Genomic DNA, 15,561 nt, shown 5'->3' on the forward strand with positions numbered 1-15,561 from the left:
CTGGAAGACCACGAGATTTCAAACCACATCCTCAAAGTAAAGAACGGGGCTGGCAATACATAAAGATCTGTGAGAAAGGAAGCACTGGAACTAGCAGCAAGGTGGGGTTGCCTGCATGGGCAGCCCTTCATTTGAATGCAAATGTAATTTTGGGGCAGGCAGTTATCTGTGACATCAGGCAGGACCTTAGTAAACTGTTACCACCAGCACCTGGTAAAACCATTGTTAATCATGTGTAGTAAAGGGACATCAGGGCTAGCAGGAGTCATTTATAGAGCCAGGCTGGGCTAGAAAAGAGAGAAAGAAAGAGGAGGGGAAGGGAGATCAAACAAACCCTGCGAGGAGCAGGATGTCCCAGCAAGACAAAGGCAGGCTGTGAGCATCATGTACGTGAGCTATCTGTTGGATAAAGACACCAGCATGTATCCGGGATCCGCAAGGTGCACCAGTAACACCCTGCCCGTGCAGAACTTCGTGTCTGCTCCAGCCTACTCCGAGTACATGGGATACCACCCTGTGCCAGCCCTGGACAGCCACGGGCAGCCGGCCTGGGGCTCCCACTACGGCCCCCAGCGCGAGGACTGGAGCGCCTACGGCCCAGGCCCTTCCAGCGCCGGGCCCGCTGCCCACATCAATGGCTCGTCCCCTGGCCAGGGCTCCTACAGCTCTGCTGACTACAGCTCCCTGCACCCCGCTGCTGCTGCGGCCTTACCTCCTGTAGATACAATCAATGCCCAGCAAATGTCTCCCAACAGCCAAAGGCACAGCTCTTATGAGTGGATGAGGAAAACGGTGCAATCCACTTCCACAGGTAGGAGGGCGCGGAGGTTTTGTGCTGAGAAGGGATTTTTATTTGTTGTTGTGTCATTGGGGGGGTTTTGCCAGGTTCCCTGTTCAGAGGAAGGATTCAGATTGATAAAGAAAGATCCCGATTGCTCTGAAGGATTCTCTTGCTAGCAGTTAAATATTGGTTTAATTACTGGATGCTGGGTTTGGTCAGTTGATTATTTCTTGGGTTTCTTGCTTGATCTTTAATCCTGTGGGAGATGGAAAGTAGTGTCCTTTCATTCCTCACTTCAGATATGTTTTTAAAGTTTGTGATATCCAATAGCTGCTTTTAATAGGAGTTCTATAGATTGGGATGACACAGGAAGTATTGTATTTACCCCCACCTATTCTTTGCTTACTTTCCTCAAGTTTTGGAGTACCTAGGAAAAGTTCAAGTAAAATATGCACAGCAGGGGGTTGGCAGTAAGGCTTTCTACCAGAAAGAACCCCTCCAAACCTCAGAACACTGAAATGAGATCTGCAAGATCAAACAATGAGTCAATGCTTCAAAAACAGGAATGATAAGGAAAGGCTTGCTTCACTTTGTAGTAGCAGCTCTCAGAATATGCAGGAATACAAAGATCCATGGTAACACAGCCTGGTAATACAGCCACAGATTAGGCTCTGCTGCAAGTCAAGGAGTACAAAACAATTCTTCAATTGTATTTAAGCAGCAAAAGTAAGCCATGAACCTTGAGGGAAAGGTTCTGTTTGATTGGGAGGAGGAACAAAAGAAAAATATTAACAGTGAGCATCCCTAAAACAAAAATCTGCACCCTGTATATGAAAAAAATATTAAACAAGAAAGGGGAGAAGAAAAAGAGGGGAAACTGCTTGAAAAAAAACAGAGGCATAATCTGCTGTATGAAAGTATTTGATTCTCTGAGGTGCTGAGCAGCTTTGACATGCACTGAGATCAGTAGAAATTAGGGATGCTCAATTCCTCCCCTAAAGAGATGATCCAGTATTTCAGTGCTGCATCCCAGGAAGGTTCTTTCCCTTTGCCTCCCACCCTCCACACCTGCCTGTAAATAAAAGTCTTCAAAGCAGGGACTGAATCAATCTCTGGTGGAAAAGCAATTACTTAAAACAGACATTAGAGAATTGAAAGCAACTGCATAGAAAACTTGTCTGTATTAAAATAATGCATCTAATTTGTATGGGCAGAGTCCTCCTCACTCATGGTGAGCACAACTTTAGTTCATGGAGAGTTCACAGAATTCAATAGAGCAATCAGAACAGGCTGTTGCTCTATGTGAATAAGAATTTGGAGGGACAAAAAAGTTTGTATTTTTAAAATCGTATTTGTCCTTCACTGAATATCATCCAAGAAAAAACAAAACAGGGCCTGTTTTGAAAAGACTTGCAGCTTACTTTTGAGGAATCCTACAAGGGCAACAAAATTGCTCATTAATTGTGGGATTTACAGATGGCAGAACCCTTGCTCAAAAAACCCACTGCCCCTCATCCCTCCCTGACCTGCTTTGTGCTCCTGTGGACCCCAGTCACACCAAGGGAGCAAAACCTGATTTGTTCTGTGCTGTCCCTTTGGTAGTGGAACACTGGGATAGATTGATACAGCACACACTCATACAGAGATATATATACATAATATAAAATACCACATTCTAACTGCTGCTCAAGAAGAACTTAGAGATTTCTAACTTTCCAAATTTCAAGCGTACAAAGGTCAGAGCATTCCCAGGAGAGCTGAGAGTGTCTCCTTTCTGGAGACACTTGTTCTGGTCTAACAAGACATTGAGCATATCTGTGTCCAGAACTGGAGAAATCAGCAGGCCATAGGAACAGACCCTCCCAAATGCCCATGGGCCAGTGGAAGGCTACATTTAAAAGCTGCTGAGTGCTGCTTTAGGGAAAAAATCCAGAGGAGGAATTCTCCTGCTGCTTCTTTCCCTCTTATCTATATATTAGTATTTCTGCTAGGCCAGGCAGTCTCAGTGCCAGCAGATCTGTTTCACTGGAGTTGGTTCCTTTCTCTCCCTTCACTCTTTATCCTCTGTCTTTTTCTGTTTAAAAGCAAGGGCACTGGTATCCTTCAGGGTTTCCCAAAAAATAAAATAATTTAAAATATTTTCTTGCAGCAGTGTCAGCTCTAGGAAAGCACCTGAGTGACTTTGGTTCTGTACATGCAGGTGTTGCAGTGATTTCAGGGGTGTGAGCAGGCTCACTGCAAATGTTGTTTGCTGCATCATGATCAAACCCCTCAGAATTTTCTTAGCTTTTTACATCCTTAAAGCTGTCTTTGTTCACTGAGAGTTATCCTTCTGTCTCTTTACAAAACCTTTGGGCATTTCAGTAAAGGTCTGGTGTTGCAAGAATGAAGGAATCACTCTTATTATTTATTAGCTTTCCTTATTCCCTGTGAGTGGATACAGACCACTGTTCTTAATGATGAAAAAAATGAGGCTCAGACTTACCTGAGGTGATCACAACAGTAATCATTTAGACAAAATAATTCTGCCATTTATTCATTACATTCTGCAAAGCACTAATTATCAATACTAATACTACCAATAATATTTCATTGTGAAAACAATAATTATTAAAGCAAGTAATTTTTGCAAGATATTCTCAGAAGTGTGCAAGAAATGTTCCTGTAGTCTTATCCCTTTAAGGCTGGGCGAAGTTCTTGCCAAAGGTTCACTCACTTTGAGTAGTCTGACTTGGAGCAGCTACAGAAACAAGGCCCTGAAACCGTGGCATTCCCATCTCCAGAGGTTTCATGCTTATCTTCTCTTACTGGTGCTTTGCAGCCTCATGTCCTGACAGATGACAAACAAAACACTTTATTGTAATTTCTACCACTGCCTCATGCCCTCCAGGTCTTTTGATACTGTTATCTACACAGCTAACCTGAAACAAAGGAACAAATTATTTCAAGTTTTACTCTGTACCTTTAAAAACAACATCGATGTAGAGCCATGTGTTCAACTGATGTAAAGTGAAATTTGTGAGGTTACCTGAAACCTCTGGAAGATCTCATTATTTAATGTGAGATTATCATCCTGATTTTATACTACTAGAACACATTTCCTGCAGGAAAGTCCTGCTGAGGCTTTCATGCATCCTTCTTTCTCTGACTGAAGCATGGCTGTCTGTCCCTGCCTTGGCACTGCAGGGATTGGATCCTCGATGCAGAGCATGTAGAATCCAGGGCCCTGTCTCTGCACTCCTCAGGAAAAAGCCAAAGTGTTTTGACTGAGAACACTTGAAGAGGAATCACTGAGTACTCGGGATTTTCAGCCACAAACACTGAGAGAAAAGACTCTGCTCCAACCCTTACACTGTGCCTGTCTTCTCTACCTCTCCTTAGAGAGGGTGAGCACAGCCCGGACAAGGAGCAGGCAGAAATGTGAGGTGGTAATTCCACACACACAAGACATAATTGCAGGCAAATTCTTTGATGGAAAGTAGAATAAAACCACCTTAGAAGAAGCTACAAATCTCATCCTGTTGATTTCAGGATTTTTATGGAGCTATGTCATCACTCACACAGGAGTAGACTTGACTTTATGACTGTGTGAGAAAACAACACACACCTGTTGTAAAAGTGTGCCCAAAACACTGAGTTTGGGCAGGGAACTCCCAAGAGAATTTGCTCACAAAGCTGAAAGTGCACTTTAAGATCTGCACTTATGTTACCATAAAATAGGGTGGGGACATGTTTTGAAACAGGTGAACTGATTCAGAGGAGAGATTTTTTCCTGTAGATGACAACTCTACTATCATTCTTCTTCAATAAAAATTTACTCTTCAGACACAAAAGACAGTTTTCTGCTGCTGATGACAGGAGAACTGAGAGCATCATGACTAAAAGCACTGCAAATGTATCACACTTAGTCTTTGAAGGAAGAAGTTCTATTCCCTCAAATGGAAGAGGAATAAGCCTCTTTAGAGGCCATTCCTGTAAAATGCTCAGTGCTAAAGAACATGCAACACTTGGGAAAAATCTCAGTAAATCACTTTCCTTTTAGTCTACAGTCATTGGCAATGGGCTTTCCCCTGGTTTGCCACTCAGAAATCCACTGACATTTTCTGCAGGTTGAGTGCAGTCATTGCTTAAAGATAATAAAAATTACTCTGCTTTGGATCCAATTCCTTCTCTAGATGAAGATGAATAGAAAAGTTGACACTAGCAAAGGGAAGAACAGAATTTGGCCAATGAGCTTTATTCCAGAATAGCAGAACATATTCAAAATTGAAAACAGAAGGGAAAATTCAAGTCTGTTGAAAGGTTTCAGTTCTATGATTCTATTCTGTTTTTTCAGCATGAACAATCTGAGCATGTATAAAAGAACAGATGACAAGATGTAGCAGAAAATACAAACAGAGAATTACACTGGGTTTCCCAAACCTTTAGCACCTAACTTTGCACTAATGCACAGGACCAGGACACCCACTCACCACACTAAGGTTTCTGGCAAGAACATTATATAAGATTGGATCTATGTCACATTTTTTAATACAGTGGCTGGTGGGGTTTTTTAAATTTAGCTTTACAGAACATCATGCGCAGCACAATGTTTGTCTTCAAAACTTGTTTAAAATTACTTTTGCTTCACAATTTCAATTAAGTCAGTGAAATTACTGACTTAATTCAGGGAGAATTTGTCCCTTACTTTTCCTATGCTTCTAAAGTACATAGGTAGTTAGAGTCCTAAACAAAACTGAGGCCTGATCTCTGTCAGTCTGTATCTTTATAAACTCAAAAATTAACATCAGTTTTTAATACTAAAGTAATAGAGATGCAAGTGGGAACAGAGCATATCCTCAGGCCAGAAGCTGTTTGACATTTCTGGGATAATTTAAGGTAACATCCAGCCACCAAGCACAGCAATAACTTCCTCTGAAACGCTGCTAAGCCCTGGGATCCAGGCTGCAATGCTTTGTCAGCAATCCCACAGAAATCCCACACTATCCTATCCTAGAACATCTTCAGGCAGCTTCTGATTTTATGAAAGATGCTGTTTCAGGGCCTGCAGAATATTCCTGAAAAGTGAAGACAGGAGGCTCTGAAAGAGGGCCCAGGGCTGGTTCTAATGCTAATTTATTTTGCTTTGTAAACAAGTTGTGAGGTCCGATGGTGGGTTTTTTCCCTTTCCTGGCCTACATTGTCTGAGGTTTTGAGGCCTATCTGTCATATTGAGGCAACAGACCCTTTTAACACTTCACTTTGCTTTGATATGCAGTCTTGTCTCTTCCTTCTCCCTCTTTTCTTCAGGAGTTATATTGCCGGAAAGGGTGATGATTTTCACAGCAAATAAAGAGGCCTTCTCCCAGCTTTATTGTCTTCAGAAGAAATACTCTGTGAATTTTATGACCAATGGGAAAGCTGTTCCCTTCCCCCAACTCAAAACTTGGCCAGTCAAAAATTGCCAGAGTGGGTGTGATGGAGCAGCATTGTTAAACTATATCCCACAAAAAGATTTCCAGCTCTGAAATGTCTGATTTCTTGTGGGTCCAAAGGCACTCCTCAGTAGTCACTAGAGCAAAAGAGGGTTTTGACAAAACTCCCTCTTCTTATACAGCTCATTGAACCCAGGAAACCCACTCCCCCAGCACAAAGGCAGGCAGGCTGCAAAGGTAGCTGCTTCAAAGCCCTTTTGTTTCATTTCTCTTCCACCCAGCACCAATAAGCTCTGCAACCACAATTCCATGGGAGAACTGTCCATGCCAGAACATATCCCATATAGAACTGACACAGTACTGCTGACTGTAATTGTAACCTGTCACTAACAACAGACAGATTAATTAAGATGGTACGAAGTCAAATGTGGGCTATTTCACTCACCTAAGTGAGGAAAATATGCAGGATTCCATTAAAGAATTGCATTAATACAAGGACTTTCATCATTGCATTATTAAATTTTGCCATTATGTCCTCAGAAGTGAAGAACATCCTCCCACTATCTGTGGGGTGAATCCACTAGTCCCACCTCAAATTCTACTCAGGTAATATTTCTCCTGGAAATAAAATGCAATTGAAATTAAAACCAGTAGTTCTGCAGAACTCAGTGGAGTGGATCTGCTCTGTGTAATAGAAGGAATTCAGAAGCTGAAGTCCCAGACTGTTTAGGGATGGGTTCTGTTGCTGCTGTTTGTTAATTCTGGCAAAGAAAAGTGTGCTTTGCCTTTGAAAGGAAATACCATGTGCAGACTAATTCCAGCCCAGCATCCAACAAAGGCAGTAGGAAGACTCTCAGTAACACCAAGGAGAGTAAAGGCCTAAAAAACTAAAATATGGCTCTGCCAGAGCTAAAAGTGTCTCTTGGAAGACTCTGGCAGATCTCAGCTACCACTGTCTCTTGTCTCTCACACACAGAATTACTCCACACATTAAAAAAAATCAAATTATTAAAGACAAGGTTTATTTGACACATCAGAGAATTTTTCTCAGAGCATTTCTCAGAATTTCCTTTTGCTTTTTACTTTCTAAATTATTTTCTTAACTTTAAGAAAGAAATTAGATGTCAAAGCTCCCAATCTTCCTTCAAAAAGAATCTAGATATTATCAGTTCCACTAAAAAAAAACCCGGAGAGCTACTCGTACAAAAATAAAATATCTTATGGGAGAAAATTCTGTTTTCCATGTACATTTAATTTCTTCTTCTAAAAAGAAAGAAAAAAACCCAAAAACAAACAAAAAACCCCACCAAAACAAACAAAACAAAAAAAAAAAACAACACACCACAACCCTCTCCTATTCAGGCAGTAAGGGTTTAAGAACTTAAAACCAGAAACAGGAAGGTTTTTCTTGAAGTTTACCACCTTGTTTTGGCAATAGAAGAACATTTGATATTTGTCTGTGCCTTCTGAATGAGAATAGAGGTCAAGATAAGATCACCTTGTTGCTCTTTTGTGTACTCCATCTTAACAACACAAAGGACACTAAGGAAACATGTTAAACATTTTGTCCCGTAGAATGACCCCAAATTCTCATTTGAAGAGGAAAAAAACCCTTAACCAAACTACCAGTTAAAGAGATCAAAAGTTAAAAAATATCAAGCGAGACATTAAAGCACCACAGGTTCCCATATGTTAAACAAACAATTTACACTTCCAGTGAAGGAAAACAAATGTCCTGGTATTTATGTGGACTGAACTGAATCACTGCTGTTCCTTAGAGACTCTACAATTCTTACCTTAGTGTTCTAAAATTAGCAGCACTTTTCACTGGATTATCAGTGTAAACGTCACTGGGCTAATTCTTGCTCCCACTGCAGTTTCCCAGAGGTGGAAATGCCAGCGAATGAGAATGTCCTGCACATCTTCCCCAGCCAGACAGCACCTTCACAGACAGGTAGCAGATTTGAGACAGGACTGAGCAGAACCCACAGCCTAAGGAGCAATCCCACATCTATTTTCCCTATTGAAATATTCCAAGTAATCAGGCTGATGGCCTTAAGAAGGGTTGGATGATGCCCAGAGCATTGTAAAGGCACTATTGATGCTCCCCCAGGCTTGGAACATGGGAGCTGAAGGACCAAATTCTGATGAAGATTTGGTTCTATAAGCCTGGGGAGAGTCCTAGAGAACCCCTGTCTTGTAGGGTGAACCAGAACCATCCCCATCCAGGTTATAAAGGGATTTATTTACAGCATTGCACTGCCCAGGACTTCCAGTGCTTACCACCTCTGGCTCTGGGATCTATACAAATAGTACAAAGAGGAGCAGAACCTGAAGAAACTTCTTATGCAAGCAATAGGTTGGTGAGCCAAAAATTCTTAGAAATAGCAAAGTCCTGACTGTCAAATACTGGAAGAGGCAAAAGTGACCCTATATAGTGTGTATGGCAAGTGGAAAGCAATGCTAACTTTAAATATGTTCCATAAAAAGCAAAGAAACACCACATCTCCCTCCACAGATGGGGGAAAAACACTAACCCAAGATTCTGCTGTAGTCCTGTACCCTGAATGCTGATCTTTGGGAGCTATGAAGGGGAGTGGGAAGGAGGGGCTGGGTAGGAATAGGCCTTTGGCAGCACTGAGAGATGGCCCCTCCTGCTCCTCTCTCCAGCCAGGGAAAGCTGGTGGCTCTGGGGCTCTGTCCCATTGGGATCTACTCAGACATGAAAATGTTACCAACTCCATGTCTGGGAATCCATTTCACCCCATTCCAAATTAACTGCTCCTATTAGAGTGTAATTATTAGGAGCTTGTGGCACCTGTTTTTTGAGGAGTTAGGCAGTCCTGTAACCTTGTCAGAAAAAGCTCTGTAAGCAAACAGGAGCTGCTGTGCAAAGCCACACGGCACCTGCAGCAACAGCAGGTACAGGTACAAACACCTGAGTTCTGTGCATCACCTGAGAGAACCTGAACCTGAGGGGGTTCTTCTGCTGCAGTGACCACTGAGGACACAGTTTCACGACCTCCAGCATCACAATGTGACACAGAGCAAAAAAATACTGAAAATATATTCCCTGTCCCAGACAATTCACTGGCTAAATATGCACATCTGAAGGAATGTCCATATAAATACAGGTAAACAAGGAAGCACAAAAAAATGGTAAGATTGTGGTCAGCAAAGATGAGAACACTGGTCTTAACACAACAATGATCCAATTTGTTAAAAATGTGGGAAGACCTCAGGCTTTGGCTTTAAGCAGGTGCTGATCTCCAATATATTGATTCTCTAAATCATAAAACACAGAGGAAGGGAGACAGCAGCAGCCTTTTCCATTCTCAGCTTTCTTTCAGAGCAGCCACACATTCTGTCCTCAGAAATGACCCCGTATGGAATCCATAAAATTTCAGCTCCTTGCATCTGTGTTCCCTGGCTCCTGTCATCTGCCACTGCCTTTTAATGCCCTGGATGCTGCTGAGCCGTGTCTGCTCCACTCAGCTGCACCCAGAGCTGAAGGGAGGCAGCAATGCTGCTCCCAAAGCAGCAGATGCTGCAGTTCCCTGCCCATTGTGAAGTATCATTGCTTGCCTTTTCTCTTTTTTATGAACTGTCATCTGAAAATCTATATTACTGTTCCCTGTGCTGTTATCGGGCCGTGGGCAGACTGTGCCAGACTTAATGGGAAAACACAACCTCCAAATTGCAGTAACAATCACAACGTTGTGGGAATTTTTCTAGCAACAAGAAGTGAGGAACTTTGGAAGCTCTCAATATTTTCTGTGCAGTAAAATGTCTGTGAGTTTTCTGTCAGGCAGGTAAGAGTGTCAGCTCTAGGGACAGAGACAAAAGCAATGCAACACCAGTCAGGATGTTTGCAGCAGAGCTGGGAACAGAACCCAGGTTTCCTGGCTCCTTATTCTTACCAGGAATGCCTTCCCTTTCCCAAATGATAACACAGGGGTGATAAAGAACACGAGAAGCAGTTTATTATCTATTTGCTAAGGAGCAAACCTAGTATCTGATGGTATGAACCTCTTGTGTTGTAAATCACGACCGAGTCAAGGGAGTTACTCTGGGTAAGTGCATAGAGAATCAGGCCTAAAATCCCCCCAGATATTTTCAAATGCAAAGCCAGATATTTTGTGGTGCTAAAGTGAAAAAATTCTAGCTTGAAGCAATGTGTTCTTCTTTCAAAACAGGTAAAACAAGAACGAGAGAGAAGTACCGAGTGGTTTACACAGATCATCAGAGATTAGAATTAGAGAAGGAGTTTCATTACAACAGATACATTACAATCAGGAGGAAGTCTGAACTTGCTGCAAACCTAAGACTTTCCGAGAGACAGGTAGAGTATGGATCAGCCATCCAGGCTTTCCTTTGGATTTATGACTGCTGCTGAGGAGATAACTGTATGGTAAATACAGAACACAGAAATGTTAATGCCTCAAGTAACCAAGCACTGGGTTCCCTGTGCAGCAGAACCTAAACTAGGGCTGTGCAATAACCCAGGAAATGCACACACCGTCTTTTTCCCATTCTGAGAAACACGAGCTAAACCACATCACCAAAATCCTGCCTGGATTTCTCTCTGGGCTGTGACAGCAAGGAGAATTTCATGCTTTCTAAAGCAGAAGTCCTGGTTCTGCTGGGAATTCAGTGGGAATTCCATAACCAAACGCAACAAGGTCGGTCTTAGCGGAGATGGAAGTGATGAGCTCAAGTATGGGCAGGACACTTAAAGGATTTTGTTTCCTTGGCTGCCTTGTACCTTTTGTTAAAGGTTTCCTACATACGTGCTACTCCTTTCTCCTGCCCCATTTCCTCCCCTCCAAATTCCACTTCTGTTCCCAGAAGATAAATCAAAACACAATCCCGTGATTAGGTCTGATTCACTATTGTTTTATGAGCTCTGCTGAGCAGGAATTGTCCAGAGCCCACCCATTGTAGCACTGTCCATCCAACCTGCCCCTGGGCTCACACAGCACATGCTGAGCTTACAGAAATGGAGAAGCAAACACCCATTTTGCATATATTCCTCAATCTGCTGCTGAATGCCAGGATTTAATTGTTGAAAATTAAAATTGTTGCAGCTAGGTATAAAAAATACACTATGTGTCTTTTTGCTGGCTGTTAAAACATTCATAATTTGACTTAATAATGGTGAATTTGAGTATTATGGCCCTGCTTCTGTTAACAACCAGTGATATTTACTTGAAACTTCCTAGATCAGTGATAACTCCTGATGAATGTTTTGTAAGTGTATTTGAAGAAGTGAAACAAAAATATGGGATCTATTTCTTTGTATATATTGGGGAAACATGGCAACAGCTTTTGCAGTATTTGTTCTTCACCATCATCAATATATCAAGAACAAAATTAATTCCAGTTCATACAACCTACATCTCTGAAGTGTTTTTTTAAAAATGGAAGATTAAGTAAGAAATACCTGATAGATTCTCACCACCACCCTTTTGTACAAATGAAAAAACTCCATCATATGAGCACAACTGAACACATACTGTTCTATCCCAAGTTTCTCTGCACACTACCTAAAACCTCAATTGATTTTCTGGACAAACTTTTTTCCTGCCTCTGCCAAAATCCGAAATTCCCTGGAAGGAACATCTCAAAAGAACAAAGAAAAATTGTTTAAACAAGGAAGGAAAGATGCAATATCTAATTAAGAAAAAAAAAAAGGCAAAGTGAAGCACTGTTAACATAGGAAGGATACAGAAATAAAGGACATGATGAGGATGAGAAAGAAGAGAGAAAATCAGACTTCAGGGGAAGAGAGATTTGCATGAAAAAAAGAATTGAAAGGAAGGAAGGCAACAGGTGAAGAACAAGTCAGACAGATGCAGCTGGCCCTGTCAGCTTTTAGTCTGACATTACCAACCTGCTCTAACTTAGACTTATTTGATAATTGGCACACGACCCTGCAGTGCCTACTAATTCCTCTCTGCAGATCTGCTTCCCTAGTTTAACAACAAACCAGAATAAAAACCTCAATTCACAGGCAGGCAAGAACATTGAAGCCAAAGGGTAATTCTGGAATGTTGGTTTAGTTTTTAGATGTTTAATCTTTTCATCCATTTTGGCACATATATGAGAGAAATTTAGAGATGAGAATGGATTATCTCTGCACAGTCAGAATGCAAGAGATCTGAGAGGGCTTGAGACTGGCTTAATAGCACATAATTTGGTACTGAAATGATATTCCAGAACTAAGACAACAAAAGGAACTGCCAAACATCTCAGATGGCAGCCTGGGACTTAAGAGACCTGGATTAAATTTACATGGGCTTTGCATGTATTTGAATCCTTCAACTGTAAAATGGAATGTAGTGCCTCTAGGAGAAGCACCCTGAGACTGTCACAGAGTCCTTAAGATGTTTTGTTGGGCTTCACCAGTGATCTTCTTTTAAAATGCAGCCTGGTAGCCACGGTGTTATCACCTCTCACTGTTTTACCTCCTTTCCAATCGTTCTCTTTCCCCTTCTAGTTTCTAGCAAAAAATAACTGAACAGACCAATATTTCTCAGCAAAATATTGATTTTTTCTCTTTGGGTTATAGAAAACGGTGACAGAAGTGTTCCCTTTGCTGCCTGCACAAAAAAACAACAACAAACCTGAATGAGGTAGCATGACTTATTACACCGACATGATCCAGAGCCACTTCCAAGGATAAATTGCTGGAGTGCACAGCTTTAAATCCAACCCTGGGGATTCACATCCAAAGCCAGTCCAGTTACCACAGAACATTTCACACCTCAGCAAGTTCTGCAGTGTTTTCAGCTGACCATTACTCACCTTCAGCTCACATCCTCACTTGTCCCACCCCGATGAAGATCCACCTTCAGCAGGTCCTCCATTCCTTCCCCAGGGTAGCTGGACAGGGCAGGGACACTGGTGCCACTGGATTGTGTGGGAAGCAGCAGCAGATTTTGGCTCCACCTACAAATGAAGTAGAAAGCACTCAGCTATTCAGGCACTGCTAAGACAATATTTTGAATTAACGTTGTGTATTGCTGGTGAAATTCTGTTCAGAAGTGAATTTCCACTGGTTTCCACACTGGAACTCGCTAATTAACATGCACCATCCAATCAGGAAAGCTTTTCTGCCTCAGTTTATAGGCCAGGAGCAGATCTTGGCTTGCCCTGACTAGGGCATACAGTTTTCAGTGTAACAATACTTTTGCATAATTTTGGCAATCACTAGGACACATGAGATTCTGTTGTGTTAGATTTTGTTTCAAAAAATTAAATAAATCAAAGCTCATCCATAAAGAAATAACTGAACTAACAACAAAACTCACTTTTTATCAAGCTATTATTAAACTTTTTTTACTAAATAGGAAAGATTACATGTATGAAAAGCAAACAGCTCTGTTATCTGAAATGTCTGTCAATGCGTTTCCCAGTGGTCCTCATGCAACTGATTTTCCCTACGATTCTGTGACAAAGCACACAAAGGACCACACTCAGTATGGCAGCAACTGAAAACAATTTTCCTCTGCTCCTCTGCAGGTGAAAATCTGGTTCCAGAATCGCCGAGCCAAAGAGAGAAAATTAATGAAGAAGAAAATGACTCACTTTGACGGCAGCAGCAGCCTGGGCTCTCTGCAGAGTGACTCCGGCTCGGTGAGCCCGATGCCGGGCCCCGAGGCACAGACCCACTCGGACCTGCCCGGCTCCCTGTTCCCCGCGCCGCCGCCGCCCGCCGCTCTGGCCATGGGCGGCTTGCAGCACGGAGGGAGCCTGCCGCAGGTGGTGGCCTCGCAGTGAGCCTGCCACGGCGGCACCGAGCCCACGGAGCGGCACCGCAGCACTGCAGGACCCGGGGGGAGTCCCCAGCGTGACACAGCCTGGGGCACACACGCTTCAAGGACACTAAACCAGAGCCACACTAAACCAGAGCCAGGCCTGCGGGGGAGCCACGGCGGCACCGAGCCCGCGGAGGGGCACCGCAGCACTGCAGGACCCGGGGGGGACCCCAGCGTCACACGGCCTGGGGCACACACGCTTCAAGGACATAAACCAGAGCCACCCGCCAGGCGTGCGGCACAGCACCAGCTCCCAAGGGCCAGGGAACTGCAGGAGTCCCTGGGGAAGGGGATGGATGCCTGTGCCTCAAGGCCAGGAGCCCTCCGGCCGGGGAGCAGCTGCAAGGCACGGCGAAGGAGAGCCCAGGAGCAGCCACCGCCACTCGTTCCACTGCAGACACAACAAAAGCACCAAACTTGGCCCAGGCAATCAGTCCCACTCTGCTGAGGCAGCTGTGCCCGAGAATATTCCTGCTCCTTTGATCTCCACAGTGCAGGTTCCATGTGCTGATCCCACTTGTGGCTTTACACGTGCATCTTGAGAAATGCAAACCTGGCTGACGCGTTTTGACCCGCTCGATGGAAAGCCTGGAGCCGGGTGGTGGCACTCACTGCATGTTAAGGGCAAAGGTCAGGGATGAGCTTTTTGGAATTTTGGGGGGTTTGACAGGTATGATTTCCAATGTTCCATACACTGGTGTAAACAGGCACTCTTCCATCTTACTATAAATGTTTTGAAAGCGTTCAGGAATTGTGAATCTTGGCCCAAGTTCATTTTTGGACAAAGAAAATTCATGTCAGAATCATTCTGGATCCTAAAAGAAAGAGCAAAGCAGGGCAGAAATCCTTTTAAAAAGTGTAAGTGTTTCAAAAAGTGACTGCATTTCATGAGACAGCAGAGCCCATGGATAAAGATGCAATAATAGCATTCAACCAATTTTAAATCTGATCCAGTTTTATGAGTGATTGTATAATAAAATTTGAGAAGCCAAATTAATAGAAGAAAAAGCAAACAAAATACTTCACTTAAAATAAAGCTCTCAGCATTTTTCATGTGGGTCTCAATTCCTGAAGGGCTGATCCCTTCCATACTAAGCAGAATTTTGTAGGTAATCAGTACTTAACAATAATCTGGATACTTATTTCCCCAATATGATTCCCAATTGCATGCACAAAACTTTTGTCTGCAAAGGGAAAATTTTTAGAGCACATGAGTGATTTGGGAAGTTATTCCCTCATTGTCTAAAAAGTTTAGAAATTTAGGATGCCTGTCCTCAGTAATTTCCATCAAGGTATCCCCTGAAACCTCTCTGTCACTGTTGCAAATGAGACTTAGGAGCATTAAGTCATTTAGGCACTACATTCTTGGGTTTGTTCTTTAATTATAACAAATAGTACTATTAGAGTATCAAAACGTTGGTGATGTGAAATTACTTTGTATATAAAGAGCATTAAAATAAATGCCTTTTTTCATAACCATTTTGCAATGTGTATCAGCTACTGCAGCAAGTGAACCTGCAGATTTTCATGATTAGTCTGTTCTTGA

General features: G+C 42.7%; 1 protein-coding gene and 1 long non-coding RNA gene across 3 annotated transcripts in view; one reads left to right on the forward strand and one right to left on the reverse strand.

The window, feature by feature from the left end:
- The first annotated feature begins 238 nt into the window (after positions 1-238).
- On the forward strand, positions 239-13,977 carry LOC121346504 (homeobox protein CDX-1-like). The gene is made up of 3 exons (XM_041424368.1): positions 239-811; positions 10,392-10,537; positions 13,720-13,977. The coding sequence occupies exons 1-3, from the start codon at positions 385-387 to the stop codon at positions 13,975-13,977; spliced, it is 831 nt and encodes a 276-aa protein (XP_041280302.1). The 5' UTR covers positions 239-384.
- LOC121346507 overlaps positions 3,481-15,561 on the reverse strand; it is a 35,811-nt gene continuing 23,730 nt past the window's right edge. The window contains exons 3-4 of one of the 2 annotated variants that reach the window (XR_005954087.1): positions 13,003-13,146; positions 3,481-3,611 (exon numbers count right to left, since the gene is read on the reverse strand). This is a non-coding gene — a long non-coding RNA (uncharacterized LOC121346507). Of the gene's footprint in view, positions 3,612-8,030; positions 8,138-13,002; positions 13,147-15,561 lie in introns of those variants that run through there. The other variant, XR_005954088.1, reaches the window with a different exon arrangement.

The sequence above is a fragment of the Onychostruthus taczanowskii genome, unplaced genomic scaffold (assembly GCF_017590055.1).
Source record: "Onychostruthus taczanowskii isolate IOZ18803 unplaced genomic scaffold, ASM1759005v1 scaffold81, whole genome shotgun sequence".
Lineage (NCBI taxonomy): Eukaryota > Metazoa > Chordata > Aves > Passeriformes > Passeridae > Onychostruthus > Onychostruthus taczanowskii.

What these genes read in the sequence shown, in the direction of transcription:
- LOC121346504 (XM_041424368.1), top strand. Translation starts at nt 385, where the DNA reads ATGTACGTGAGCTATCTGTTGGATAAAGACACCAGCATGTATCCGGGA. An exon ending in GGTGCAATCCACTTCCACAG is followed by an intron (nt 812 to 10,391) that starts GTAGGAGGGCGC and finishes CTTTCAAAACAG; the next exon opens with GTAAAACAAGAACGAGAGAG. An exon ending in TAAGACTTTCCGAGAGACAG is followed by an intron (nt 10,538 to 13,719) that starts GTAGAGTATGGA and finishes GCTCCTCTGCAG; the next exon opens with GTGAAAATCTGGTTCCAGAA.